This window comes from Panthera tigris, chromosome B2, assembly GCF_018350195.1.
Source record: "Panthera tigris isolate Pti1 chromosome B2, P.tigris_Pti1_mat1.1, whole genome shotgun sequence".
NCBI classification, from domain to species: Eukaryota; Metazoa; Chordata; class Mammalia; order Carnivora; family Felidae; genus Panthera; species Panthera tigris.
The window spans coordinates 142,288,360-142,316,203 of NC_056664.1; the positions used below are offsets into that span (position 1 = coordinate 142,288,360).

A 27,844-nucleotide genomic window follows, 5' to 3' on the forward strand; every position below is an offset into this window, starting at 1 on the left:
CTGCAAATGCAGATCTTAGTCCTGAAAGAAAGCCCTTTTCTCTTTTAGCTTTTCAGCCTATTCAAATATCGTAACTGGGTCTTCCATTTGCAAAGGGCATGTTGGGTCACAGTAAGAAGTTGAATTCTTCAGTAGCCACTCAGCAAAAACATGGTCTTCATTTCCAGGGAACGAGTGCATTACTTAGTTGTCTACTCCCGAATGAGAGCGATGTAGATGAGCTTTAAGACTAAAACAACTGAACCAAACAAACCTTTGAACTGGGACATGATTTTCCTCAGACTATTTCCCAGTCCTTCATCTCGGCCTCCATAGTCTCCGTGTTACGCCGCGGGGTGAAGAAATGCCAGAGGTCTGCATTTCAGCCGCTGAGGAGGTCAGAAAAGGGCCGTTCCCCCTTTTGCTTTTCTGTGGCCCTCGTGGGTCCTCAGGAAGTGCCTCTGGAAATGACGATACCCCCAGAGGGATCTAGAGCAGACGCTTTCAGTGACTGAGACTGCCCATCATGGATGGAGGAGGCCTCCACAGCTGGAGAAGCTCCCTGGATCCCCTCACGCTGTGTCCGTGGGGCTGGGCCAGGGGTGGGCTCCCCCCAGGCTCCTGTCGCAGGTGGCTGAGGACATCGGCGGCTGGTTTTGTTCTTCAAGGCTTATACAGGAGCTACTGCCGTGAGTAGGAAGCAGACCCTTGCTCTGCCTACACAGTAAGATGGTCAGCTTAGTGTGGGGAGAGATGCCCCTCGAAAGGCTTAGGATCTGTAAGAACTGAGGAATGTGTCCATGCAGGTGGTTGCTGAACCTCTTAATTCTTGTGCCGGTGGCCGGGCTTCATGACCAACTTGTGCAGGTGTCACTCATGTAGCACTGGCCGCCATCTCAGGGTGACCTGGCATTTTGTAGCCCTGGTCCTGTGGGGTGAAATCGGTGGCATAAAGTACTTTTCACCGATATTCTTTGCACCACCGAGGTCAAAGTCAACCACCGTTTGACACGTTGGATAACATCCTGAAGCTGCTGACGCACTAGTGGTTCTTGGGGCTTCTAAACCTGGGGTTCTCGGAACCTGGAAGTCCATGAAGGTATAGGATTCACCGGCCATGTCCACAGGAAGTGCTTTCTTGATGATCAGTCATTCAAAATGTTACTTTCTAGTGTAAAACAAACACCAAAATATTAAAGAGTAGTCTGCAGAATTGACGTGCAATTTTGAGATAAAGACTGCGTAAATTGCCTTGCTCCTGGCTTCTGGGATTGTGCCATCTGCTTTTGCTGTTAAGTAAACTCTGGTGAAAAGTTTGAGGAGCTATGCTAAGTGATAACGTGAAACAAACAGCCAAACAAAACAATATGGCCACAGCTGAGTGGTCCCAGGATGGCGGAAAGTATTTGCTTTGTTTCTGGGACCATCCCTACTGGATTCCGAGTGCCCTATTTTAGGGCACCAATGCTGGCTGCCTCACACAGCCTGTGGGGTTCTGACCACACCGTCCTTTCTCCACACCATGCCGAGAAGGATGCCCTGAGGCTTGTCATCCGGTGACAGCCTGGACATCACTGCATCATCCCAGGGAGCAGGAGAGAAGAGTTTGTGAAGACCTGGACAGGTCCAGGGGGCAGGAGAAAGCTTGACGGAAGACGCTGAGGTTGGTTGATTTAAGAGTTAGTGTGAGATGTTTTATAAAGGCTCTTTAGGGTTCATGATCCATCACAACGTTAGTAATTGGCATTGATTAGCTTGGGGGAGATCAAGGTTGTTTTTCTTTCTTTCTCTCTTTTTTTCTTTGAAGATCTTCTGTCTTCTCCCAAGCCCTGAAAAGGCAGTAAGGATCCAGTGCCTCCAGGTGTGGGCTTAGGGCCACCGCTCTAGTGTCTCTGAAGGATGGAGAGATGTGTCTAACTTGCAAAAATTCTCTCCTTCGTGTTCTGACTGCTTCCCCGGATGAGTCAGGCGGCCAGGCCGTCGGTGGTGCTGCCCAGGTCCTGGGCTCTTCATCAGACGGTCTTCCCTGGAGTGCTGAAATGTATAAATGTCAGGGGAACCGTGTGATGAGTGTATCCTGATGGGACAGATGGACCAACTTCTCTTAAGAGCAGCCGGGTCCTTGGGGTCTACGCTGACATTTTCCGTAAGTGGGTGTCCTCGTGGTGTGGAAGTCACGGGCAGTGATTACTGGAGCTGCAGACCAGATCCTTCAGCTGAGGTGTCTGTGAGGCACCAAGGGGACCTTCTCCCAGGGCAGCCACCATGCTGGCCGCTGGTGACACCGACTCTATAACCACCGGGAACTTCTGAACAAGAATGAAGTGGAGAGAATCAGAGCTACAGATCCCACAGACCAGGGTTCCAGCCCAGCTTAGTGCCCCTACTGTCTGGCTTTGAATTCCCCCTTAACCATTCTGAGCCTCGCTTTCTTTGTAAATGGGCTGTTATTGGATTATTGTGAGGATATTTGTCAAATGCCTTCTGCCTGGTAGGGATCCAGTTATCTTATGAAGGTTGGTGACATGGTGACAGACACTATTCCAAAATAAAGAAATAAGACAGTCTTTCTCTTTCTGGTTAAGTAATTCTTTCTTGTTAAAAATATTTTCTCACTGTCGTTGTTAGTAATAAACTGTCAAATAAAAATATTTGGCCTAACACACAAAAGCTTAGTAGTCAAATCACTGAGGATGTTTATTGGAAACGAAAGCATGGCATTAAAAGGACTTCAGAGGAAGAACTGCAAATGTGGGTGTGTGGAAGGAGAGTTCTGCGAAACATTCAGAGGTTTGTCTCAGGAGATTACGTGTCAGAGCTCGCCCAGGAAGGAGCCCTTGGCAGACAGAGGTGCTTGCAGACCTATCTTGGCAGATGTCAGTCAGTGCTGGCCCGGACCTATGTTAGCGACAGAGAATCCACACTCCGAGTGGGGACAGCAAAGCCCATGTCCTGTCTCTGTTCTGGCTGTCCGCGGTTCATCTTCACACCCCTCTAATGCACCTTTTCTCCCCTTTTCCCATCCTGTCTCTTCCTTATCATGTTTATTCATCAAATGTGCACATAAGCTTTGGACTCTCTGGCCCTGATGGGGGTGGGGGCTGGGGAGTGTTTCCACAAGCCTTCCAGGTGATTGGCCCCACACTGCCGTGTGGGCGTCACTACTCTAGCCTCACAGGCTGGACCTCTTCTCGCTGGACAGACCGGTGCCCCCGCTGGCCTCGGGGGTCTGATGTTTGGGGATGGTGGGGAAGCTGCCTGGGGCAGAGGACGAGTGAGCACACAGGCCTGCCCTGCGAGGCCGTGGGAATGGGGATAAGGGCCATTTACCTTTATCTTTGTGAGGCCTGGAGGTCAGGGAAGTGGGGTGTCAAGTTCATCAGTGGAACAGACCACTTAAACCTGGTCCTCAGAGCTGTGCACTGAGTGATACCTCACATTCTGCGGAAAATGAGAATGTCCTGGTAGCTGAGGCCAGGCTGAGGAAAGTGGTCCCTGGACAGCAGTGGCCACGGACTCTTTTGGGCCAGCGAAGAGTAGGGACTTGATAATTGTTAGATGCTTTCAGTTCATGGTGCAAAAAGGGGTCTGGATTAGACCACCTCGCATTTGAGAAGGTTTTCAACGTAAAGAGTCTTTGGCCATAGGGCATCTTTTGCTTTTGTCTGGTTCTTTGCAACGCATTTTCGTGGCGCCCCCTGTGTGCAAGGCATCATGGTGAGCTGTGTAGCACAAGTGTGGCCCACCCATCCAGTGAGTCTGGTAAACGAGGAATTTCATTTTTATCACAACTGCACACACAGCTAGCAACGAATGTGTGCTTAATATATGCCAGGAACAGTTTTAAATGCTTTTTGTGGATTAATATTACAAAATTCGACATGCTATATACTACTTTACAGAGGAGGAAATGGAGCTTCAGTGAATAGTCTCAAAGTCACACAGCCAGTGAGTATCAGACTCAGATTCAAACCCTGACTTTAGAGTCTGTGGAAACCCAATTCAGAAGCAACCATGTTTAACTAGCTTTGAATTGTAGATGGGCAGAGCATCACGTTGGTTTTTTAAGTTTTTTTCTTTGTATCAAGAGCAGATTCTGAGTCCATGTAATTTCAGAATATTTGCCAATTGGTGTGGCTGGCAGTATAGGTCAGGAGCGATGTCCTAATCCTGTTTGACTTTCTGAGGTCTGCTATAATCCAGATGGTAATTGTTGTCCCCAGTTGACCTGCCAGGTAGATAGTGTGTAATTAATCGCCACAGGTCTTCTGTTATTGACCAGTTCTGAGTAAGATCTACCTGATTATTTTGTACCAGGAGCAAGGGAGGGATTGTGTCCCGCCAAGGTTAAAATACACTCTGCACTGGTCAATGTGAACGGGATTACCCGTGGCAATTGTGACTTCCTGTTTTCAAGATAAAAGACTTACAGAGATTTATTAGAAAAACTTCACAGGGCTTCTGTGAAGCTATCACATACAGCTTAGAGAAGACACCGAAATAGTTTCATTGCAAGTAAATATGAACCATACGGATAGTTTTGTCTTTTTTTTAATGTGTGCATCAGCTTAAAAGAGAGTTACCAGATGATCTTTAAAAGATCTATGAAAGATGTTTGATGGTGTGAAGGACCCAGCATATTAAAGAAATTTTCAAAATACCTGAAAAAAAAATTATAGCTGGCGTTTCTAAAACCAAGATTAGAAAAATGGAGGGCTGTGTTGAGGGGGGCATTTTCACCTTACTCTGTGGTTTTCAGAGTCTGGAACGTCTGTGTGGTGTGGGAACAGTTCTCAGGGCAATCTTTGGTGAGAGGTCTTCTCTTGTTTGTTTGTTACCTGCTCGGTATACTGTCTGGTCCATTGAAACACACGCACGCCCACATACACGCACACACACACGTGCGCGTGCCCACACACACACTCTTAGTGCCCACTGTACGAGGCATTATACTCATACCCTGAAGACGGCCTGTTCAGTTCTGAACCTTGTTTGACATTCATTCATTGGCAGACGAGGTTAGGTGGTTGCCGAGGTGGCATATGGGGTGAGGGGAGAACGTAAAGGGGAGGCGTCTAGTTAGACAAGATTGGAACTCGGCCTGCAGTGGTTGAATTCGGGTCTCCACTGGGCACTCGGTAGCTGTGCGGCCTTGGGTCAGCAACTTCATCTCTTTGAACATCAGTTTTCTCTCAGGGATTATGACGTCTGTCCTACTTACTTGGAAGCTCTTGTAAGGACAATTAAAATAAACCATGTGAGGGCTTGGGATAAACTGTGAAGGTCTGTATATAGTAGGCAGTGTGGTTGGTGGTTGGGGCTAGGCTCAGCCCTGTGGTTGGTGGTTGGGGCTAGCCTCAGCCCCGTTCCCTGTTTTCCCCTGAGTTCCTTGTACAGCAGGCTCAGCCTCCTTCCCCAGCCCTGGTGCAGAGAGGTTGGACAGCAGGTCGGAGCCGGGGGTGAAAGCCCATACGATCTGAGGGGGCAGCCACTGTCTTTGCCACTGGGCAGTGTGGTGGATAGTTAGTGGGCCTCGCGTGGGTCAAGACAGAGCCACAGGCACCTCAGGCAACAAACTTGTGCCGTCTGAGACTGAACTCCTTGTCCTTGGAACCTTACCCCTTCCTCCTCCTCAGGGACTCTGTCACTTTTCCTTGTTACTGTTTTGTCAGTATTTTACTGTTGAGTGTCGGGGGTTATTTGTCTGGAGCAGAGACCCGCCATGTTCCCCAAGGCCCAGCAGTGACAGTGCACCCCCCGGGAACACTTTCCACCGTAGCACGCGGGACACGGCTGGAAGCGTCCCAGGCCTGGAGCAGAGCTCCAGGGCAGGGAACAACCATTCTCTGTCCAATAATTTATTTTTTAGCTGACTCCTGTAAGACCCATGTGTGTGTTTTCAGTACATTTGCCCATTTTGCTGGACATCATCCCAGAACTCCCGTGCTGACGTGTTGCTTTCTGCAGTGGTAGGAGCATCACTGTAGGCCACAGAGGGCTTTAGACCAAGAGCTCGGGGTGGGTGAGTAACACTGAGAACAGTCAAATTGATAACAGCACCACGGACATCTGTCCTGTTTACTGCCGCTCCTCGAGAAACAGACTGTGGCAGCCATGGTGGTGCTGCCTGTTGGGTGGTGACCCTGTCATTTCCACCCGAAAAACAAGCAGTGCAAATGGCCCGTGGCAACTTGAGCAAGAGTCATTTTCAACCCCACATCACTGAGAAGTGCCTTTGAAGAGGTATGAACTTTTTATAAAAGTCAAATAAACATCATATGTTGTTGGCAGAGACCATTTTCACCTTTTACACTTTTTAAAAATGTAGTGCCAACCCCTGCCCAATGCTGGGCATCCTGTGAAATCAAACCCCAACCTCAGGTGGTTCACCCTCAGAGAGTCTGTGTCATTAACTCATGAGAGGATCTTCTGTTAAAATGGAATTTCGTGTGTGTGGTGACAGTTTGCATTAGAGGCCCACGGGTAAAAATGACTTAGAAGATGTAAAGACAGAATGAAGCAAAGGGTTTTGCTTCCTATAAAATTTTCTTTCTTGACTTCTGTGCCCATGCTTATGGCTCCTGTAAAGTCTATTTCGTCACTTTGCACAAATCTGAAAATGACGTGAACGCTATTCCTGAGAAATTAAGCTTGGTTGTGTATTTTGTTCTGATGAATGTCCCCCCAAGATCTGCTAACTTTAAAAAACAAACCAAAACGTCATTGTTGATAAATGAGACTGAACATGCTGCTCCTTATCCAGATTTTACTTTTATATGTGTTGTTTTATAAGACATTTTCCTCAGTATTTAAAAAAAAATCTTTTCACTGTAGCCCCACACAACGTCTGTTTGTCAGTGACCCATGCTGATGAAGAAATTCATGTCCACCTCTGTGACACCGTCATCTGTGGATAACTCAAACACTTAATAAGTTTTGGCAACCTGGATCTTTCTAGAAACATGGGACATCGCATTGTTATGGGTATGAAGTAAGAGATCCCCACTGGGAACTCTTAAGAATAACAAATCATAGGATTAATATCGGAACTCATACAGTTAATCAATGCTGTGCCATTAATGAGTATTAGTACTGAACAGTTTTGGCAAATTATTTTCTTTTGAGCTACTTAAATGAATATATTTGTCTTTCCATATCATTTGGTGGTCCTTAATTTTTCTAGAGGCTAGTCCTTGAAATTGAGAGCCTACCTCTTAACTTGGAACAAAACGGAGATCAGTTTGGTATAACCCCAGGAAAAGTTACTCGATACCATGCTGCAAGTTCCGTAAAGTTAGTCCCTTGACTACACTATTGGGCTAAAAACAAAAAATCTTAATAGTTACTACTTTGAGGGGCACCTGGGTGGCTCAGGTGGTTGAGCATCCAACTCTTGATTTTGGCTCAGGTCGTGATCTCAGGGATCGAGCCCTGCGTCAGCCTCCATGCTGAACATGGAACCTGTTTGAGATTCATTCTCTCTCTCTCTGTCTCTCTCTCTCTCACTCTGTCTCTCACCCTCTTTCCCCCCCTCCCTCCCTCTGCCCCTCCCCTGCTTGCACGCACGCTCTCTCTCTCAAATAAAAAAAAATTACTACTTTGATATTGGGCAAAATATTTATTTTACCATAGCATGATATTCTCTAAGTAGTCTTTAGGAATGCAGGTGCCCAGTAACTGAGTAGGTAACTCCAGCTAGTGTACAAAAGAATATCCCTTTTGATTACATTTAAGACATTGGAGCCATGTGTCTGGCTTTTTAGAATAACCATCTCTAGTGTCTATTTGTGTTATTGAAACTCACACTAACTCGTGACATTAGATTCTGTTTTTATGTCTTTGCTTAGCTAAGAATGTCTAAAACACTAGTCAGAATTACTAATGGACTGATGTAGGTTGAAGAACAATACCTGGGAAGACCTGGCCTCTATAACCAGAGAGACACGTATTAGCCTAACCATATCCTGATGCAGGGCTAGAATGTGGCCCACCATCAGAAACAGGCGGTGTGGTCTCCCCAGGGCCCCTCACCCTTGTTCCCAAACTTGTCGGCTCTTAACTGATGTAAAAACAAGACTCGAAACACTAAGTACCTGCCACCAGAATGCACTGCTTTGAAAAAAGTGAACAGTCAGAGCGTTTCTTGAGATCGGCATTTAGCAAGAGGATTTCTAGGCATTGATGTCACGAGAAGGAAAGAGCGGAGACTGGGGTGAGCAGCGGGGTTTACCTGGCGGGGCAAGGCAGCCATGAAAGAGAAATTATAATAAAAAGCAGAAGCCAGTTAGTATTTAGCTCTTAGGGGTTTAACCGTAAAGACAAGGAGAGGCTGTCTTTTCAGCCTTAAAGAGGAGAGCTTCCTGGAGGACAGTTAGAAATAGCACCAAATTGCGTTTCCTATGTTTTTACACTGATCTTTAGCTCTCACCGGAGAATATATAGTTTTGGCCTTAAGAACTCAAAATAGGTGAAAAAAGACGTTGTAAAACATCCAAGATTTCTGGCTGGCAGCCCCACAGTGGTATGTTTCCACTTGAAGTTCTCGAGACCTCTCGGACCGAAATGCGGGGAGGAACATGTGAGTGGAGTGTCGATACCCGTGGGGGAAATACGTTCCTCCTCGAATGCGTTAGCGAACATGGAGGTTTCGAGCACAGCTGCCAGACTTTGGACTGACTTGACATACTCAATGGTTAAGTCTGAGGGGTGTACTGTTTAATAATTTCTGTGTCATGTCCTCTTTAAGAAAAGGAAGTGCCAAACAAGCCCTTGCGCGTGCGTGTCCGATCCTCAGACGACCGGCTCTCCGTTGCGTGGAAGGCACCACGCCTGTCGGGAGCCAAGAGTCCACGCAGATCACGGGGTTTTCTTCTGGGCTACGGGGAAAGTGGCCGGAAGATGAATTATGTTCCGCTGACAAGAGATGAGCGAACACACGAAATTAAAAAGCTGGGTGAGTTTAATGGTAACTGATGTTTTGATGACCGATGCAATCTTGTCAATGTTTAGAAGCTCGTTCATGACAGAAAGGTACATGGTAGGCATAGCGTTCCTTTTCCAGGTATCGCGATTCTTCCGAACTGAACTCTGCAAGGTCTGCCCTCCGTGCCTCTGCCCTTTCAGCCTTCCGTTAGGGGCAGGACAAGGCCTCCCCTCCAGGTGCCCATCAGTTCCTTGAGTTGGGCCATTTTTCTGGACATGAGAGGGAAGCTAAGGTTTTCTCATCTTGTCTCTGTTTCCACCATTTTGTCCTTTTTTTTTTTTTCTTTTGTAATGTTTTATTTATTTTTGAAAGACAGTGCAGGTGGGGGAGGAGCAGCAAGAGGGGGACAAAGGATCCAAAGTGGGCTCTGCACTGTCACCCAGAGCCTGATGCACAGCTCAAACTCACGGTCTGCGGGATTATGACCTGAGTTGGACGCTGAACTGACTGAGCCACCCAGGTGCCCCACCGTTTTGTTCTTTTAAGCTTTGTCCTAGATCCGAGGACACTGGAACTTGGGTGCTTTCAAGATGAAATGTGGTGGCTGCTGATGAAGGCTGCATATCAGGCCTGCCTTCCTCCTTCTCTGCAAACCTTTATTGTGGGAAGGAAGCCTTGGCCACGGAACGTGGATGGGAGGGAACGTCTGCTGTAACGTGGAGAGATTATATGTGCATTGTTCTTGCTTGGGCGGAGGCCTGACCTTTGCTGCCTTTACTCACTGACAGGCCCGGACAGTGGCACAGGCCATGGTTTTAGAGAGGCAATGCTACAAACTCCTGCCTTTCTCCCCCTTTCCTCACGCCCCCTTATTTACCTGATGAGTTTGGTGGTCGGCGTTGGGTAAGCGTGGGTTGCCCTTTGTGTGTCCTCCACTTGGGGGGAAGCCAGGCTCTAGAGAGCACATGGTCTGCTCAGCTCCTCTAGGCCTAAGTCATGTAGAGCCCAGGGCTGCTGGGCAGGATGGCCCGTGTGATTCTAGGGTTCATTCCAGAATACTTACCCCATGTTCTCTCACATTTGCACCAGCAATAAGTATATTGGCCCCCCACTACTTATTCTCAGTCATTTCCTAATTGGGTCAGTACTCGGGGCAGAAAGGGGGTGTGATTTATTGGCCCTCCCACAAGACTCCTGTGAGACCTGGTGGTCTCTTCACTTGCATGCCAGGCTTCGCTCAGCTTCCAGCACCCGCGAGATGGGCTGGAGGTGGGAGGGAGGGTGGACTCCAGGCAAAGGAGCCCACGAAGACACGGAGCTGTGTGCCGTAAGCAGTGTCCCTGGTGAGAAGGCAGTGGTGCCCGTGGCTCCTACTCAAGTCTTCTGTCAGACACGACAAGGGACAGGCAAGTAGTGGGAAGTGAGTCTGGTGAGACAAGACGGAGGAGTGGAAGAAGGAAGGGAGAAGAGAGCCCAGAGGGAGGGTGCCAGGCTCACAGGAGCGATGAACAGCGGTCAGGGGCTCAGTGGCGGTGGAGGAAACAAGTCAGCCTCCTGCTGGCCCCAGGCGCCTCAGGTGCTCCGAGAAGACAATCCACTCTGCTCGGTGACCACATATTGTGGAGTCTGGACAGGCAGCTCTGAGTTCCTCAAGGCTCTCAAAGCCTGGCCCCCTGGGCTACACGGCGGGCACTGATCGGGGCAGATTTGATCCATGTGGAGACACCGGTGGAAGGCCAGGCTGGATTCCCCTTCTGCAATAGCCCTGAAATCACCGTCCTGCTCACTGCTCTCTGTTCAGCCACCTGCTGAAGACTCTTGGAAGAGCCTGGTGGGTGTTCTGTCAGGCATAGCATCCAAACCATCTCGAAATACAGACTCCAGACCTCCCCAAAAAAAATGACCAGCCACCCCTCTGCTCCCGTGCCACTGGCCACCACACGGGGTCACAGAAGGAGATGGACAAGTCTGAGCCGTGGGTGCTTAGTGAGGCTTCAGTATGAGCAGCGAGGCCTGGAGCTAGAGGCCCAATCACTCTTTGGTCGTCCATTCTTGAGCCTACCTCTTGCCCTGAATAGTTGCACTTCATGGTGAAATGGCTGTTTTGGTGACACGGGCCAAATTCTACCCAGAGTATCAGCAGAAGAGTGGAGTCTCTGTTTTTACGTTCCTGCGACTGCAGGGGGCCTTTTTTAAGTGGGCACTTTTCACTGTGCTGAGCCTCTCACAGACACCACGCAGTAAGACGTCGGTCAGTGTGAACAAGCGTCTCATCTGACTGGTTCTGCTGCCTCTTGATTTGCTCAGTCATGACCCCTGGCTCACCTGAGGGCAGAAGAAGGATTTGTTTGCTGCTTCAGCTTGAACAAATGTGGGACCTGAGGTCAAGGATGGCTCCGGCCTCAGCCTGATGAGCAGTGTGGACCTCCTGTGCCTCAGCTACACCGTGTTAGCTTTTGAATTTTCACCAAACAAAAATGTGTTGGACTTGCCGTCGTGAATGATCCCAGAGGCTGCCGTGAGGAAGAAGAGGTCTCCCTGGACGCTAGCTCCAGCACGGTTGGGAGGATGCCGTGAATTCCCGGGGAGATGTCGCAGTGGGCCTGTTGTGTTAGGAGATGCCTGTGTTCTCATTTTTACCAGAATTAGGATTCTAGTTCTGTTCATAAGCCAGATGCCATGAAAAGCGTGGTGCCTGCAGAGCATGGCCACACATGAAGGAAACTTGCGGAAAGGTGGGCCTGAGGTCCCGTCAGCAAAAATCCTGCCTTCCGAGTCATTTACGAAACACCTTACTGGGCATCTTCTGTGTCAGGACCCATGGGGTTCTGGGGCCCTAACAGTCCCTGGCAGGGACAGACAACGGACAGAGTGTCGTGCAAGTGGAGGCAGAGGTGCGGGCACAGGAGGTGGGAAGTGCTGTGGTGGGCACCCGGGGCTCAGGGGCCAAGTCCCCTCCAGGGAGGCACAGTGGCCCCGGGCTAAGGAGGCGAGAGAACAGAGCAAACACCAGAGCTCACGTGTGAGTGGGGCAGTAATGAAGGAGCGTGTGAGTTTGGGCTCCCTCAGGAAGTGAGGACAGACAAGTCCGAAGTCCAGACACCTGCGTTTCTGGTGAGTCACATGCCTGAGGTCAGGCTCTGTGGCTCTGAAGAGGGGCGGGGGTGCCTGGGGTCCCAGGGGGCACTGGGCTGGTGATGGTGGGATCAGTTTGGAAATTTTATTCCCAGACTATCAATGATTGGGCACAGAATGGAGTGTGTTGTGATACCAGTGAGGCTTCATTGCTTCTGTGAAGAACGAGTTGGTTGCTCCGTAGCCGGTGCTTGGCTCTGGGCCCTGCTCCCTCCTCACCCAGAGGAGTAAAACTTGGGTGTTGGACTGACCACCTAGTCCATGACCTTGGGTGGGTCACCTTGTCCCCCTGATCCTGGTTCTTCATCTGTGAAAAGGAGACTGTGAGAGTAGCTTCCTCATGGAACTTTTGTCGGGACTAAATGAGTAACTGATGGGACATGTCCAGCATGGCAGAGACAGACCCAGACATGTGAGCTGTCCTGGTTTACTCTTCCTTCATGATAATCTTGGGCCAAGTTTAGTGTGGAGAGCTTGCAAATCAAGAATCTGGGCATTAAAAACAGTCTCGGAACTTTAAGAAGTACATCGCAAATATGTAAAAACGTCAATTGTGGGAAGTTACTCATTTCTTGGTGGCTCTTGATAAATGATGGGTCACATGTTTTATGTTTATTTATACGTGTTCCCGGGTTGTGAGGTTGGATGGCACAATTTTTCTTTATTGACCTTGGGCTGCTTCCTTTGTCAATAGCACCAAGAAATTGATCCCCTGAAGGGACTTCTCTCTGGAAGCTTAGTTTGATGCTCTATGAATGCGAGGGTTACAAACTTGATTCTTCCCTTTTAATAAACATATATTTCAAAATTCTGTGGTAGAGTAAGATGTCAGAGCCTTAGCCTCAATAATAATTTATCATCCCAGCATGAGTTTTACCTGCTCTCTCTCTCTCTCTCTCTGTAAGTATGTATGTATATGTATATATGTGTGTATATATACATATATATATTTGTATATACATATATATGTGTATATATATGTGTGTGTGTGTATATATACATATATATATATATATATATATAGAGAGAGAGAGAGAGAGAGAGAGAAAAGAAGAAGAAGAAGAAGAAGAAGAAGAAGAAGAAGAAGAAGAAGAAGAGGAGGAGGGAGAGTGGGGGTGCTCAAAGATTGTCAAACATTGTCCCCTTTCCCTGAAACGTGATTAGTCTACAGCAGTTTAGTTTACATAAGTAGGTTTCTCCACGTGAGGTTTTTGAACACTGGTCTCCTTTTATGTTTAACTGACATATTGTTTGTAAAAACAAAACGTTTGTTCTCCCCTTGCTGTGAAACTTTGCAATCCCTGAAAGCAGACCTCTAGTGTTACAGGTTTCTGTTAGGATCTCAGTGTCCCTTCTGCTAATTTGCTTAGGTATTACCTGATAAGATTGTTGTCTGCACTAGAAATATATCAAATTGCCTCATTTTTACTCTTGGGCTGATCAAGGCTGCTACAGGAAGCTTGGTCGGAAGAGCCTGGAGTTAGGCATTAGCAACTCTGGTTTTGGAGACAACTTTGAGTCCTTCTTAAGGGCGTGGCTTTGGGCAAGTCAACCAATTTTTTTCATGGCTTTATGTCCTTATTTATAAAACAAGAAGGTCACATTGGAAGACTGAATGAAGACTTCATCTGGGTCCCAGACTCTATGGTTCCAAGGTGCTTGAGAGTTACAAGTTTTATTTCATCATTGTATTTTTTTCCCAAATAAAGTTTTCAAGTTTAGATTCAGTTGGATGCTAGTGGACCCAATGTCCAATTAGGGGAGTGGGGTGGCGGGACCTAACTTAAAGAACAATCCAGAAATAAAGGGTATGTTTAAACTCTTACACTTGCTCTTAATAAATCTTTGGAGACTCAAGTCTGAGGATGTTGGTTTCTAAGGGTCCAGCATGCTCTCTGGACTGCTAATCGGATACACTCACTGTTTTTGTCTTGCTTCCTTCTTTTCGATGACAGAAACAGAGTGACCCCTCTTTCTATTTTGGAGGTAAAAAAGAAATTGAGGGATTTCTGTGGGTAAAATATACTATTCTTTTCTTTTTTAAACATTGCTCATCTTTCTTCAATTTTGGTGAGATAGAAACCTACTTCTCAAGAATTATAGGTAACCGTCACTCCCACATTTTCTAACATAATAGTGTTCTTCTTGAGCCTAGTTCTTACAGTTCTTGGTCTCATCTTTAATTGTCTAGAAGAAATTGGAATGCCCCCAGAAAGCCAAGATTGGTGGTAGGGGTGGGAGACGCAGACAATGAGGGTGTGCATTCCGGAAAGCCAAGTGCAGAGCCTCATCCCTTGCCGGTTGGTCCACAGCCTCGGAGTCGGTGTATGTGGTCTCCCTGCAGTCCATGAACTCACAGGGGCAGAGTCAGCCTGTCTACAGGGCTGCCCTAACGAAACGGAAGATTTCAGGTATGTTTCCAAGGACGCACCTGCTCAAGTCATGGTCTGTGTGAATGAGGTCTTGTTTCCAAATGATGCTGGCTAAGTGACAAATTAACTGGGTGTCATTCAGTATGAAGGAAACAACAGGGCTGGCTCAGCCACATTTCAGACAGAAGTATGTTTCTTTTATACTCAGAGCCCACAGAGTTCTTCCAATGAAGCATATTTCTTTGTGTATTTTGAATGGCTCCTCTGTGCGGCAAATTTGCCGTGATAGAAGCAGCCAATCGTTTGTTCCATTTAAGGATCCAGTCTGATCTAACATCGGTGGCCCTTGGGGTCAGACTGTGAACAGAGAGGAGTAGGAGTAGGTGTGGAGGGGGCGGTGTGCAAGATCTGTACTCATGCTTCATTTCAGCTAAAACCACCGAAACACAGCATTGAGAAGAGGAAGAAAAGGTAGTAGAGGCTATCTCATAGCCTGATCATTGGTCATTTACCAACAGAGGCTTTTTTCCTACGTCCATTCACAGGTGGTTTTTAATATTACTCACATACTAAGAAATTACACATACCTATTCTGGATCCTGTGCCTTAACTTAAAGAGGCAAACCTATAACATGATTATTTTCATGAATTCACAATTTATTTGTGATTTCAATAGTATATTGTGGAATAGACATTCTATTACTATGTATAATACAGTAATAGAATATACTATGTATAATATATGTATTATAATTTTATATCTGTGATGATTATGATTGCTTACACTGTGTAACAGAAGCCTCAAATACACGATGTGGCACTTTTATTTTTCATTATTTGTTGCTATAGAAGAAGTGTCTCCATTGCTTTTCTAACAGGCTAATTATTTCCACCTTCCCCTATTTGTAGCATAAGCCACATCCTTTTGAAACACCATCCCTTAAAGGTGAAAAGAAAAAACAAAATAAACAAAACCCCAAGAGACTAAAAAGCAAAATTGAAACCTCTTAATCTTCATTTATGGTAGAGATTGAACAGAACTTCACGAAGAACAGGCTTCGTGACTATAATGTATTCCACTGGAAATCTGCAACTGAAATCTATTTTATGTCTGAGTGTAGCTCTTAATCTGTCTTGAAACCACATTTTCTAAAATGCGAGGACATGGAACCCAGTGTGATTTGTGCAGTTGTTTGAGCCAGAATTTTGTTTCATGCCATGATCGCCAAGGAAATGCTCTGGCTTGACCTTTTCTCCTCCAAAACTTTTGCTTCCTGTAAAGATTGTGTGATTTCCCAGAAACTTACAGTATGTGTTAAGAAAACACTGAGTTGCTTGGAGAATTGTGGACCAGGGCAAAGCATCCCTTTTGTACTGTGCTATATGTCAGCTGGATTGGGCAGCTTTTCAAGTGAACTGCCCATTTCTTAGACTGTGTGTGAGAAGGACAAGAGTGGAGATTTTAGTTTATCTACATTAAGCATAAACAATTTAAAAATTGTACAGCGTGATTAATGAACCCTGGGGGGCCAGAGGAACTTGGGGCAGAGCCTGTTGTAGAGACAGCCTCTAAGGTTGCCCCTTGTCATTCCAGAAGAGGATGACCTGGATGTGCCTGAAGACATCAACGTCCGGGTCATGTCATCCCAATCTGTGCTTGTAGCCTGGGTGGATCCTGTTTTGGAAAAACAGAAGAAGGTTGTTGCATCAAGGTACTTTTCCTTATTTCTTTGCCTTTAGGTATGAGAGATGTGGTTTTTCTGGTGCTCAAAAGACCTGTGTTTATTTGAATGACTGTATCTTCTGACATACATGGATGATGGCCTCTTCCCATAGCTGAATGATCAACTATTCTCTGGCAGTCCAGCTAGTCTCGAGTGTGGTCACGCACTTCCCACAGATCAGATGCTATCATGGCCTCGTGTGTAATGCACACAGGAGGACCTCGCCTCTCACTTGCTCAGAGTTTTATCTTGTGTCTGGAAATTCCCTCGATTCCATCTCTTCCTTTGCCCCATTTGTGTTTTGCTTTGTCTCCTTACGATCTAGTTGTGCAGAGGATGTGGGCCCATCTTAGAAGGAGTCTTCCCGTCCCTCCCATTACCCAGGAAAGGTTGGCAGGAGCAAGGATTTTTACACAGAGAGGTGGACATTTGTCAAATGCCTTGCACACTGTAGTTCTTCTTTAGACATTCTTCAGACACTGAATTTCTTAATGTCCAGCTCATTTGTGTATAGCAAAAGACAACTGTTTTGTCTCTTAAGCCACGATGTTATGCTCTTCAGATTTTTATACTGATTTGCAATAGCAGTAGAAGAAAAACCAATCATAAGGTTAAAATAATTTCTATGTTAAAAAAAGCCACTGGTGAACAGCATTTCATGTTACTGGTAGATTAATATAGCCATCAAAATTTTATGTGTTAAATGACTGAATAATTAATATTACCAAGAGAAAGCCAAAGATTTGGTAGCCACCAGGGCACTGTGTATTAATTTTTGAACCTATCTACGACCAGGAAGAGTGAATGTCCTTTTAAAAAAATGAATGGAATTGAATGCTGAGATTATATACATATAATATATGTGTGTGTGTATATATGTGTATATGTATATATATATATATATATATATATATATATATATATACATTATTTGTATTAGATATAGTTTCTGTCACTGTTAGTGAAAGAAAGAAAGAGAAAGAAAGAAAGAAAGAAAGAAAGAAAGAAAGAAAGAAAGAAAGAAAAGAAAGAAGAAAGAAAGAAGAGGAAGAAAGAAAGAAAGAAAGAAAGAAAGAAAGAAAGAAAGAAAGAAAGAAAAAGAAAGAAAGAAAGAAAGAAATCTGCTTCTTTTGAAGGACCTCAGAAAGGTCTAGTGATTCTCTCCTTAGCCATTTGGCCTCTCCCAATACAAAGTGTTCCTGATTACCACTGGACTTTGATTTCTAACATCTTGATGAAAACAAAAGAGGGCTTCAGTTTTCTTAGCAGGACTCTTATATTAATTGGTGGGCTGTGTCTGAAACTGAAGTCTTCACTTATTAAATATAATGAATGGCCCCTTTTTAATGTTTCACATGCTTTCTACCGCAAAGTGGCTGCAAAGAAAATTTCTTGAAAAAGGAAGAAACTAAGTGGCATTTGCAACTCTCAGAATGTTGAGGATGCCTTCTGCCTGACATTGTTACACCCTGTTTGCCCACACCATTTCTCTCTGTGATAATCACACAGTAGAGCTCCTTTTATAAGCTCCTCTATCCTGCTGTGTTTATTACATAGTTTTGCTCCTTCTCATAATGATAAGTCTACTCAAAACCACACGTTGTCTTTCCTCCTGAAACTATAGATAACTGCTTTGGCATGAAATGGATCTTCTTGTCTTTCTTTTCTGGAGAACCAAGATACCTTGGGCTGTTCCAGTTTTTTAAAAAAAATTTTTTTTAATGTTTATTTATTTTTGAGACAGAGACAGAGCATGAATGGGGGAGGGGCAGAGAGAGAGGGAGACACAGAATTCGAAGCAGGCTCCAGGCTCTGAGCTGTCAGCACAGAGCCTGACACGGGGCTCGAACCCATGAGCCACAACATCATGACCCGAGCCGAAGTCAGACGCTTAACTGACTGAGCCACCCACGTGCCCCTGTTCCAGTTCTTAATATTGCCCTTTCCACACCACACACACACACACACACACACACACACACACACACATTCACACTCACACATCTCTCATAAGGCACTTGCCTGGTCAAAGCTGTCCCCTTTCTGTCTCTTCCCTTCTGAATCTCTGCTCGATCTTTTGATCTGTAAGACACTAATCTCCATCTTTCTTGGCCTACTTTAGACACCTTTCCCTGGAACTTAAGAGTAAATTCTCTGACTTAATAACATAGTCAAAACTTTAGATTTTTCTCCTCTTTGATTTCTCTGCTTACCTCCAGAAGTCATTACTTATGGGGAAGGAAAAATAGCAATGAATCTAGCGTTCAGTTGCAGGGAATTGGTCAGATGGGCGTGTGGCTGCCTTGTGTTTTCTTACAGACAGTACACCGTGCGCTATCGAGAAAAGGGGGAATCAGCAAGGTGGGATCACAAGCAGACCTCGAACAGACGCGTGTTGGTTGAGAACCTGATTCCAGACACCATGTATGAATTCGCAGTCCGTATTTCACAGGGTGAAAGAGACGGCAAATGGAGTACATCTGTCTTCCAGAGAACACCAGAATCTGGTCTGTATTTAAAACAGAGAGAGAGAGAGAGAGAGACCAAGAGAGCGCACAAACGGGGGAGGGGCAGAGAGAGAGGGAGACACAGAGTCCAACACAGGCTCTAGGCTCTGAGCTGTCAGCACAGAGCCCGACGCAGGGCTGGAACCCACGAGCCATGAAATCATGACCTGAGCCAAATTTGGATGCTTAACCGACTGAGCCACCCAGACGCCCCAGCAGAGGCAGTTTTTAAAGTAACATTACTCCGAAATCTTGGAAGTGTTTCTATGTACGAATGCAAAGAAGTTCAGGAACTGTTCCCTTGGATCTGTGTTTTATCCTTCACTGGCCATTTGCATTAGCGTGTTAGTCTGACATGTGGAGCACATTACATCCTAGGATAGAGAATAATTAGGAATCACCACTTCTGCGTGAATGCCCCTGGGTAATGCCTGGCTCTGGAGGGTAGAAGAGACTCTTCCTTCCTAAGGCTGAGGTTGTGTTTGATCCTGGGGGAAAATTTTGCTCTGTATCAATTATTTTTTAAAACTATGTCTTTAAAAGCTTTATGAGAAAGAAGTTTGAACTGGATTTTAGTCTTCTTTATATATTTCAATATTCAGCAATGAGAGGAATTCTGAAATTCTAAAAGCATTTCCCTAGATAAGTCTAAACTCACTACATAAGTTGGTAGCACTGACATAAATCACTGTATTACACTAAGAGTAATGAGAGTGTAGATTTTTCTCTCGTGTATAATAAAAATTAACACAGTATTGCTTCAGTGAAAAATCTATATGTAGGACCACATGTCATATACTTGTTGAATATCCATAAGGGCATTTTTAAACCTTGGGTCCCTGTTCTTTTGTAGCTCCTACAACAGCTCCTGAAAACTTGAACGTCTGGCCAGTCAATGGCAAATCTACAGCTGTCACTGTCGCTTGGGATGCACTGCCTGAGACCGAAGGGAAAGTGAAAGGTAGGCACCTCATTATTTAAGGTGTAAGGTGCACACCGCAGCAAAGTACTCCAAACAGAGATGTGTCCGTTGACTCTGATGAACACCAGTTCTAATAATAGCAGGATCGGTGACTGGAAAGGCAATAGGGAACAGCGTACGCTTGTGGGGCGCTAACCCAATGGACAAGGGTATTTCATGCAGGGTTTTCATTGTCAGGAAGGTCCAGGTTGTCGTGAAGATGACTTTCCATCTTCCCTATCCACAGGGAATTTGGTGCTGCTATCAGGAGGGATGTTTTTGATTGTGTGTGTGTGACAGCGTAACCTTTATCCATATAAGCCACACCTTGTGTTTCATGCTAGGGGTCTTTTCATTGTACCAGGAAGATCATGGAACGTAGAAGTGAGTTGGAACCCTGTGGGACCACAAATGTCTTGAATGAGACCATAAATACTTAATGGGTTTGAAAATCAAGTAATGAAATAAAATTAAAAAATGGATTTTTTCCTATTTTTCAGCCTTTTTAATTATTATTATTTTTTTGGTTGAGGAACAATAAACTATGACCTTAGAAAAAAACACAGAAGATGAAAAGAAAATAGAATAAAATATTCACAACTAGTTAAATTTAAAAAATTGTTGACAATGTTAAAGAAAGCACAAATCATTTCTTTTTCTTTCTTTTTTTTTTTTTTTTTAATTTATTTGGAGAGAGAGAGCACGAGCGGGATAGGGACAGAGAGAGAGGGAGAGAGAGAGAATCCGAGGCAGGTTCCACACTGTCAGTGCAGAGCCCAATGTAGGGCTCAAACTCACAAACCTAGAGATCATGACCTGAGCTGGAATCAAGAGTCCAACGCTTAACAGACTGAGCCACCCAGGCATCCCACAAATCACTTCTTTTTAATGTAAAAATATTTAAGAACCTTTCGGAAGTCTGTTTGGAGATATTTTAAAAGGCTATATGGAGATTCCCCCCTGACAGTGCCTGTATAAATGCACCCTAAGGGTACGTTTTATTGTTATTTGATTTTAGAAGACAAGTTAAGTCTATGTCCAGAATACTCTGACAAGTTTGTGTAAGCTTAAAGAAATAGAGACAGTTATTGCTAATCTCCTTTGAGGATTTAATTAAAAAATTGAAAAGTTCTCTTCTATACAACTCTAAGTTGTCTTTGTGGACCTGTAAGGTTGTCCGTGGGACAAATAGAAGTTAAGGAAGGTAGATGTGGGGCAGTAGTTTCTAAACTTACTGCTTTCTCACTTTGCAGTTTTTAAAGAATATATTATACTGTTCTTGCTCATTTTTTTTTCCAGTGGAATAAATCAGAAGCAAATGAAGAGAAGAAAGTTGGCCCTTTTAATCATCCTTTTTATGACACTTTGAGCTTTGGCTGTATTATTGTTGTGATGCTGAAAAGGATTGTGAAAATTGCGTAAATACGTTTTTTGGCTGACTACTTTTGTTAGTTATAAAAAAAAAAAGTCAATTGTTCCTCTTTTCATGACTTTATTACCATGCTACTTATTTGTTTTCTTTCCCTCTCCCACATCTTAGTTTATATTTATAGCTCTTTGGCAAATGAAGCTCCCTCGTAGTCAATGAAATATTTTCAGAAATAATAATAGCTACCGAGTTTTTGTGTCCAAAAGAACTCATGTATCTTAACCCTGTTAGGTGGTTTTAATAAAGGTGTGGTGGTGGGACTGAAAATTCATAATTACACTGGGGAATTTATATGTATGAGAAATAGAAAACATAATAGAAGAATATACTTCGACATGGTTACATTTTTTCCAGATGAATTGAATTCATAAAAAAAATCTGTATGACGATATTTTATAGCAGTGGGTTCTTTTAGTTCTTACTTGTGACCACCACAAATGACTAGTTTGCTCATTTTCAAAAAGAAAAGAATGTTTGGGTGTTGTTTTGTTTTTTTTTTTTTTTCTGGACAAATGCTACAAAAGTATTTTCGGTTGAAGTTTTTTAATTAACATACTTTTTAAAGATTACATCTCAGGGAAAAGAAAAGGTCTTCTGTGCTCCTCTACGTAGGATGTAGATAGTATGACAGTCGCTTAGCTTTTCTGTGATTCCAATTATTTTTTGTGGTTAGTGCATCCTCCCATTAATGTGATGAGTTCACTGGGAGGAAAACAGACCTGACAGTTTTTAGTTGAGGGTGGAAATTCTGCTTTAAAACATGGCTTCTTTACGTTATAGTATTTCCACATAAGCATAGAGATATATTAGTTCCTTGGACTGAATTTGCTCTGATTTTCAAAGTTTAAGGACATTACATGTTTGTACGTGTCTATAAATGTCACTGATTCAAGATGGAAACATTAGACATCACATAAATCTATGAACTAGCAACTTTTCCCCATAGTATTAAATACTGTGAAATGGCCTTATATTGAGTTAAGACTGTAATTCCTACAAAGGTGAAATTCTGCTCCAAGTATAGAATTTATCTGGCCTAAGATGCAAATAAAAATAGCTCAAACGAACACACTGAGGCTGTTAAAGGTGGGAGCAATTGAGACTCAGTTCCTACAGTTGTCATTTCTCCCATGGCTGCTTCTACTCAGGGTATATTAATGTGACATAGTAAGTTAGCAAAAAGCACAATGAAGAAAAAGTCCCATTGCAGCGTAAATAGTTTGGGTAAGTTGTATGAAGACTGGCCTCCTGGGTTCCATGTGTTTAATTTGCTAAAAATGGAAAATTGCCTGCTGAACCCTCCATGACCCTGTCTGGTAGCCCGAATGAATGCTAGTTCACCTTCCACTGTCTTTATGCTCCAGCTGCTGACTCGGCGTGCATTGCTGGAGTATTAATTTTAGTAATGCACGTTCTAATTCATCCTGCCCATACAGTCTGTCTGCTGGACACAGGACTGTTTTCAGTTTCCTCCTTCCAACCGTCTGCCAAATCATTTCAGAATACATTCTTTCATACGCCCCGGCTCTCAAACCATTTGGAGCAAAGTCCCTCACCTATCCTGGAGAGACTACTTCTGCCCTAGTGGATGGTCTGCAGCCTGGGGAACGCTATCTTTTCAAAATCCGGGCCGCAAACAGGAGAGGACTGGGGCCTCACTCCAAAGCCTTCATTGTCGCTATGCCAACAAGTAAGCACTGTGTGTCTGTGCCTCTCTCTCTCTCTTCATTACTGCTAACTGTGGTGTGTTACTTTGAATCATGCCCTTGGGTTTAGTGCTGCTCTGTTGATGATTTGGGGGGCTAAATTTGCCTATTGATTTCTCAAATGTCTTTGTTGTTCCTTTAGAAATTAGTCTCCCCGGAGACTAAAATATTATTGATTGCTAGTAACATGAATTGCTATTACAATATTACAATAACACGAACGTATTAATTATGTGATTAACCTCATATCACTGTATAATTTAGGGCTTGTGATGACAGGAGAAGAACATTTTTGCAGGTGTGATGTGACATTTTTATGTGTTAGCTCTCCTCAATTTCTAAATAGCACTGAAAATTTTTAGCTTATGTTCCATTATTTTGGAGTGCAGCTTTAGTGGGAAGAATTTTAAGTACCTTGTGTGTCTGACCACTCTGAAAATTAATAAAATCCAAAATTGGAGTGAGGCATTTTTGGACTGTATTTTCTTTTCTGTTTCCCCGTATTGACACCCGATATCGGTAGCTGTCTCCTTCACTGTGATGTGAGGATGGCTCCACAGTGTATAATATAATATTCAACCATTCTGTGCTGGAAAAAGTGAAATGGATGAGGTTTGCTCCCTCCGGGTCCTCCATTGCCATATGAATTCTCCTTCTCTCCCCGCATCCCTTCCTACATTCAACCCTGCTCTCAAGAAAGGGTAAATTGTAGGGTACGTGTCATATAATGTTTTGCCTACACGAGGAGCCTTTTTAGGTTAGGCCTTATTTTGAGATTGCAAACATATCTATTATTAAAGGGATTTTAAGTAAGAAGGAGGAAGCAAGTACCCGCATGTTAGGGGCGGGGAATAGGGAACACTTTGTAATGTCTCAAAAATTACAAATTTGTTGCTCACCCTCCCCCTGCACATCACACACAGCACATCCCCATTTGTTCTTGAGTGTAGATCATTCAACATTTTGTACCAAGCTTATGTGTATTTCTTGCCTACATCGCTAAGAGTGGCTGTAATACATCTGTAATATCCTGACAGTTATGTTAAGAAAATCCTACATAAGATTTTGCATTGCCAAAATCAATGGATTACTTGAAAGTACTCCTTTCAAAATGCCTGCAATAATAAGCTGTGACATAACTTGATTCAATTTCTAGAAATGTAATACAATTTGCTAGGACTACTGTATCTTTACTTAAAACAAAAGAGGTGTTTAGGAGAGATTGCCATAATGTGGAAAATGTGTCCAATGTCTAAAGAATGAGAAATTATAATGACTAATTATAAATGCCTTCACACGGCCATGTTAAATACTCACCGCATGTGGCACAGCTTTCAAATCTTTTTTGACGGCAAAATCTTTGAAATCTATTATAGCTGGTTCTGGCGTGTCCGATGTGCAGAAAACCCACACAGAGGATAACTGGAAGCCTGAAAAGCCGGAGATGTCTCCCAAAGCTCCCACTTCCTCAAAACACACTCATTTGCCTGTTTCTCCCCGAGGCAGAAATGTCAAGAACCCTCTTCTTGACTTGAAGAACAAAATATTGGCTAACGGTGGGGTGCCCAGGAAACCCCAGGTTCACTCCAAGAAGACTGAAGTTTTAGATCTTCAGTCGACAGAAATCACCGGCGAGGAGGAGCTGGATTCTCGGGGAGACCCACCAACCGCGTCCTCGGAGACTCAAGACCAGAAGCCACAGCAGAGGCCACCTAGTAGATCTGTCCCCCCAGCCCTTGCTCCTGGAAGGACTCCAGCCAGAGCTCCCACACTAGCGCTGCCCCGAAAGGAAAGTGTAGACAGGGCTCCCTACCCTCGTCCAGGGGCCTCCCCTTCCGCGCCAGCCTCGTCTGCACCCCACACGCCCACTGAGGGCAGCCCTCACCGCCCTTCAGGGGGGCCCTTCCCCAAGCTGCCCTCCAGCTCTGCTGACAATGACTCGGTGGGCCAAGAGGAGGAAGAGCCAGCCGCAGGCTCCCCGGCCCCCAAGGACACCGCTTCCCAGCGGCCGCCTCCCAAGAGCCCCACCCACGCTCGGCCAGCCGTGTGGCCCAGCCGCCAGGCCCCCTCCAGCGCCCTGCGGGACAGGAGCCCTGCGCACCACGGCACAAAACCAGCCTTGCCCGCTCGGAGGGCACCCCATTTGGGGGATAGGGAGGAAAATTCAGATGCTTCAGTCCCACCCTCCAAACTTTCTCCTCCCCAGGGAGGGTCATCTCGGGTTTTGCCTCCTGAACCACACCCCGGAGCTCCACTGTCCAGGGGCTGGAAGGCTGGGCACGACACCCCAGGTACCAAGTCCAGTGCGCCATCACAGTCCAAGTCGTCCTCGTCTTCTGGTGTCTCCTCAAGGACACAGGCCTCTGAAGGAGGAGATGCCTCTGATGGTGCTGGTGACAATGATACAGAAGAGAAAGGCAGGCAGGCTGAGGCCACGGCTCCCACGTCCCGGGCCCGGCTGCCAGCGGGTCCGCCTGTCTCTGGACATTTCAGTTTGTTCAGAAACAAGCCCTTTGCTGCCCACACGAGATATCCGAGCCGGTTTGGCAGCGGCCGAGGACTCCGGCTGCATCCCTCCAGCTCCCCACCGTCCACCGTGTCCCCCCGAGTTCACTCCAGGGTGAATTCTCAGTCAGCTGCTGACCATACGCCCGGCTCGAGTATCCACAGAGACGGCGCGGAGAGTGAAGCAGAAGACGAGAAGCCGCTTCCCGCCACCGTGGTACACGACCACGTGTCCTCCTCCTCCAGGCAGCCTTCCTCCCTGGGTGTGGATCACCTCAGAAGAAGCCCGCAGAGAGGGGTGAGCGCTCAGCGGAAAGAGCCCCTGGCGGAGAACCCCAAGTCCGCGGGCACTGTGGCAGGTGCCCATCCTCAGGGCAAAGCCCTGCCCCCCAAGGCGCAGGATGTTCAGCAGAGCACAGAAGTGGCTGTGGAGCGCGGCTACCCCAAAGCGCAACTGGCCCCCGCTCGGCGGTCACAGCACCACCCCGGGGCCAGCGTGCCTTCCTCCGAGGTCTCCGTGGCGCAGCCACAGCCCCGTGGTCCCCAGAACAAGGAGATGGGGCGTCTGCCGGCCAACCCCCAGCCCGAGCGTCCCCACCCCGCGGCGCAGGAAAGCGCCTCTTTCTCGGACCCCTACGCGGCCAGAGACAGTCAGTCCCCTCACACGGCCAACTCCCGAGGGGTGCTCCCCACGTCTCCCCACAATCGCAACGAGGATTCCGAGGGCCGATCTGGCGGAACCCCCCACGACGGCGCAGAAGCAGCGGCCCGGGCCAGGGAGGCCACCGCGTCCCTTCCCAAGCACAGCCAGCTGGAGGCTCAGGCAGGAGGCGCGGGCGACAGTCACCTCCGCAGACCCCCGGTCTCCCCGCAGAGGCCCGGCAGCCCCCGCCCCCACCCCCTCGCCCGCCCCAGGGGCCCGGGCCGGTTGGGGCCCCAGGCTGTGGGGAAGAAGGACCCAGCCTCCCCGTCCAAACGCCAGCCCCTGCCGTCTAAATCTCAGCAGTCCGTCTCGGCAGAGGAGGACGACGAAGACGCGATGTTTTTTAAAGGAGCAAAGGACAAGGACCCTCTGTCTTCCTCTGTTCTAAAGTGGCCCTCCTCCTCCAGCCCCAGGGGCGGCAAATACGCAGATGGGAACAGCGCTAAGGACAAGACTGAGCCCCTCGTTGTGCCCGCGCCTCCCAGGGTGAGCTCCCCCCAGGACGAGAACGACACTCCAGTGCAGCGTCCTCCCCCTCCAGGCAGCCCCCCGAGAGCCCCACACCTCCCGCCCCGACCCCCCCACCGCAGCCCGGCCACCGCAGGCCCCACCGCCCGGGTGCGATTCACCACCCGCGCCCCTCCGGCCTATAGTGCCACCACCCCCATGCTCTCCTTGCGCCAGCGCATGATGAACTCCAGGTTCCGGAACCCTCTGGCCCGCCAGCCCGTGAGGTCCCCTACCAGGCCAGGTAATGTGCTTTTAACTGAACATTCTCATTGTGGCTCTCAGTAGCGTTCCTAGCAATTCTTGAGAGGCTTTCATTTTACCTTACTGAGTGTCCACTGTGCCCCCGCACCGTGCTAAGGGCTTTGCAGACAGAACGTGATTTCTTAACCTTGCTTCTTGCCTTGTTTCTCCTGGTTTTCGGATGAGGAAGCTAGGGCTCCGGGATCTGAGTGGTTTGCCCGAGGTCAGACAGCTTCCCATCCCAGACGTGGATTCTGCCCCCCCCCCCCAACCCCACCCCTGCCGTTCCTCTGTCACATGCTGCCTCTTTGAATTCCTGAACATATGCTCTTAATCCGTGAAAATGTGTCACGGTCCTGATGCCAGACTCGGGTTCCTGTGTTGTAGGTTATTTTTAGTCCTTCACCTGCCAGGGTAGATTTAAAGAATCCACAGTAAGGAATTGGGTACCTGTGTAGGCTTGATCTCGTTCTTGTTGATTCTCAACTTAACACACCCTGGGACAGACTCCGATGTGTCGCTTCGACTTTGCAGTCAGTGAATGTTGTTTAAAACTTCCAGGGAAAAAAAAATGCATGTTAAGGATGATTGTCACACAGAGGAGTAACAGGCAGATGTGTGACTTACATTGAGGGCAGAATGTAGACAGCTATGAATTAGAGTCTGCGTGGACCCCAGGGCAGAATCCTTGCTTGGAATTTGGGCATGATGGAAGATTCTTGAAAGAATGTATTAGTGTTTGTTAGTCTGTGCTATGTATTGTTAGTTTGGCCCACTGTAAAGACATAGAACAATGCACCACGTAGAGGTCAGTTTTCTATTAAAATGGACTATTTTAAGCAATTCTAAGACCTTGATAATAGATGTGAAATCCACATTCCCTGGTGGATAGCAGAATTTCCATAAATATTTAATTTTCATTAACTATTTGAGCAAGAAAAATAAGTCTCTGACCTGCAAATAGTTGTCAGAAAGCCCAAGCACTTTGTGCTGTGGGTGGGGCTGGGCCAGAGCGCTCCCAGCGCGGACCTTGCACTAACTGTAGCTGATCAGAAATGCCCAGAGATGAAGAGGAAGGGCAGGTGCTAAGGGCAGACAGGAGCAATGGAAGGGGCCGCTAACTGAACCTTCTGTTTTCTCTCTGCGCTAA

General features: G+C 46.3%; 1 protein-coding gene and 1 long non-coding RNA gene across 4 annotated transcripts in view; one reads left to right on the forward strand and one right to left on the reverse strand.

Annotated features, from left to right (window-relative positions):
• FNDC1 (fibronectin type III domain containing 1) overlaps window positions 1-27,844 on the forward strand; it is a 106,110-nt gene that overhangs the window by 36,636 nt on the left and 41,630 nt on the right. For all 3 annotated transcript variants that reach the window (XM_042987449.1, XM_042987447.1, XM_042987448.1), the window contains 7 exons: window positions 8,726-8,932; window positions 14,350-14,448; window positions 16,004-16,121; window positions 18,453-18,640; window positions 19,494-19,601; window positions 22,532-22,720; window positions 24,113-26,695. In XM_042987449.1, coding sequence (XP_042843383.1) covers window positions 8,726-8,932; window positions 14,350-14,448; window positions 16,004-16,121; window positions 18,453-18,640; window positions 19,494-19,601; window positions 22,532-22,720; window positions 24,113-26,695 — 3,492 coding nt within the window. The remainder of the gene's footprint in view (window positions 1-8,725; window positions 8,933-14,349; window positions 14,449-16,003; window positions 16,122-18,452; window positions 18,641-19,493; window positions 19,602-22,531; window positions 22,721-24,112; window positions 26,696-27,844) is intronic.
• On the reverse strand, window positions 21,631-27,296 carry LOC122238804. Its single transcript, XR_006217990.1, has 4 exons — window positions 27,145-27,296; window positions 25,032-25,126; window positions 24,054-24,166; window positions 21,631-21,732 (listed from the first exon to the last, which is right to left on the reverse strand). It is a non-coding gene; the product is annotated as an uncharacterized LOC122238804 (long non-coding RNA).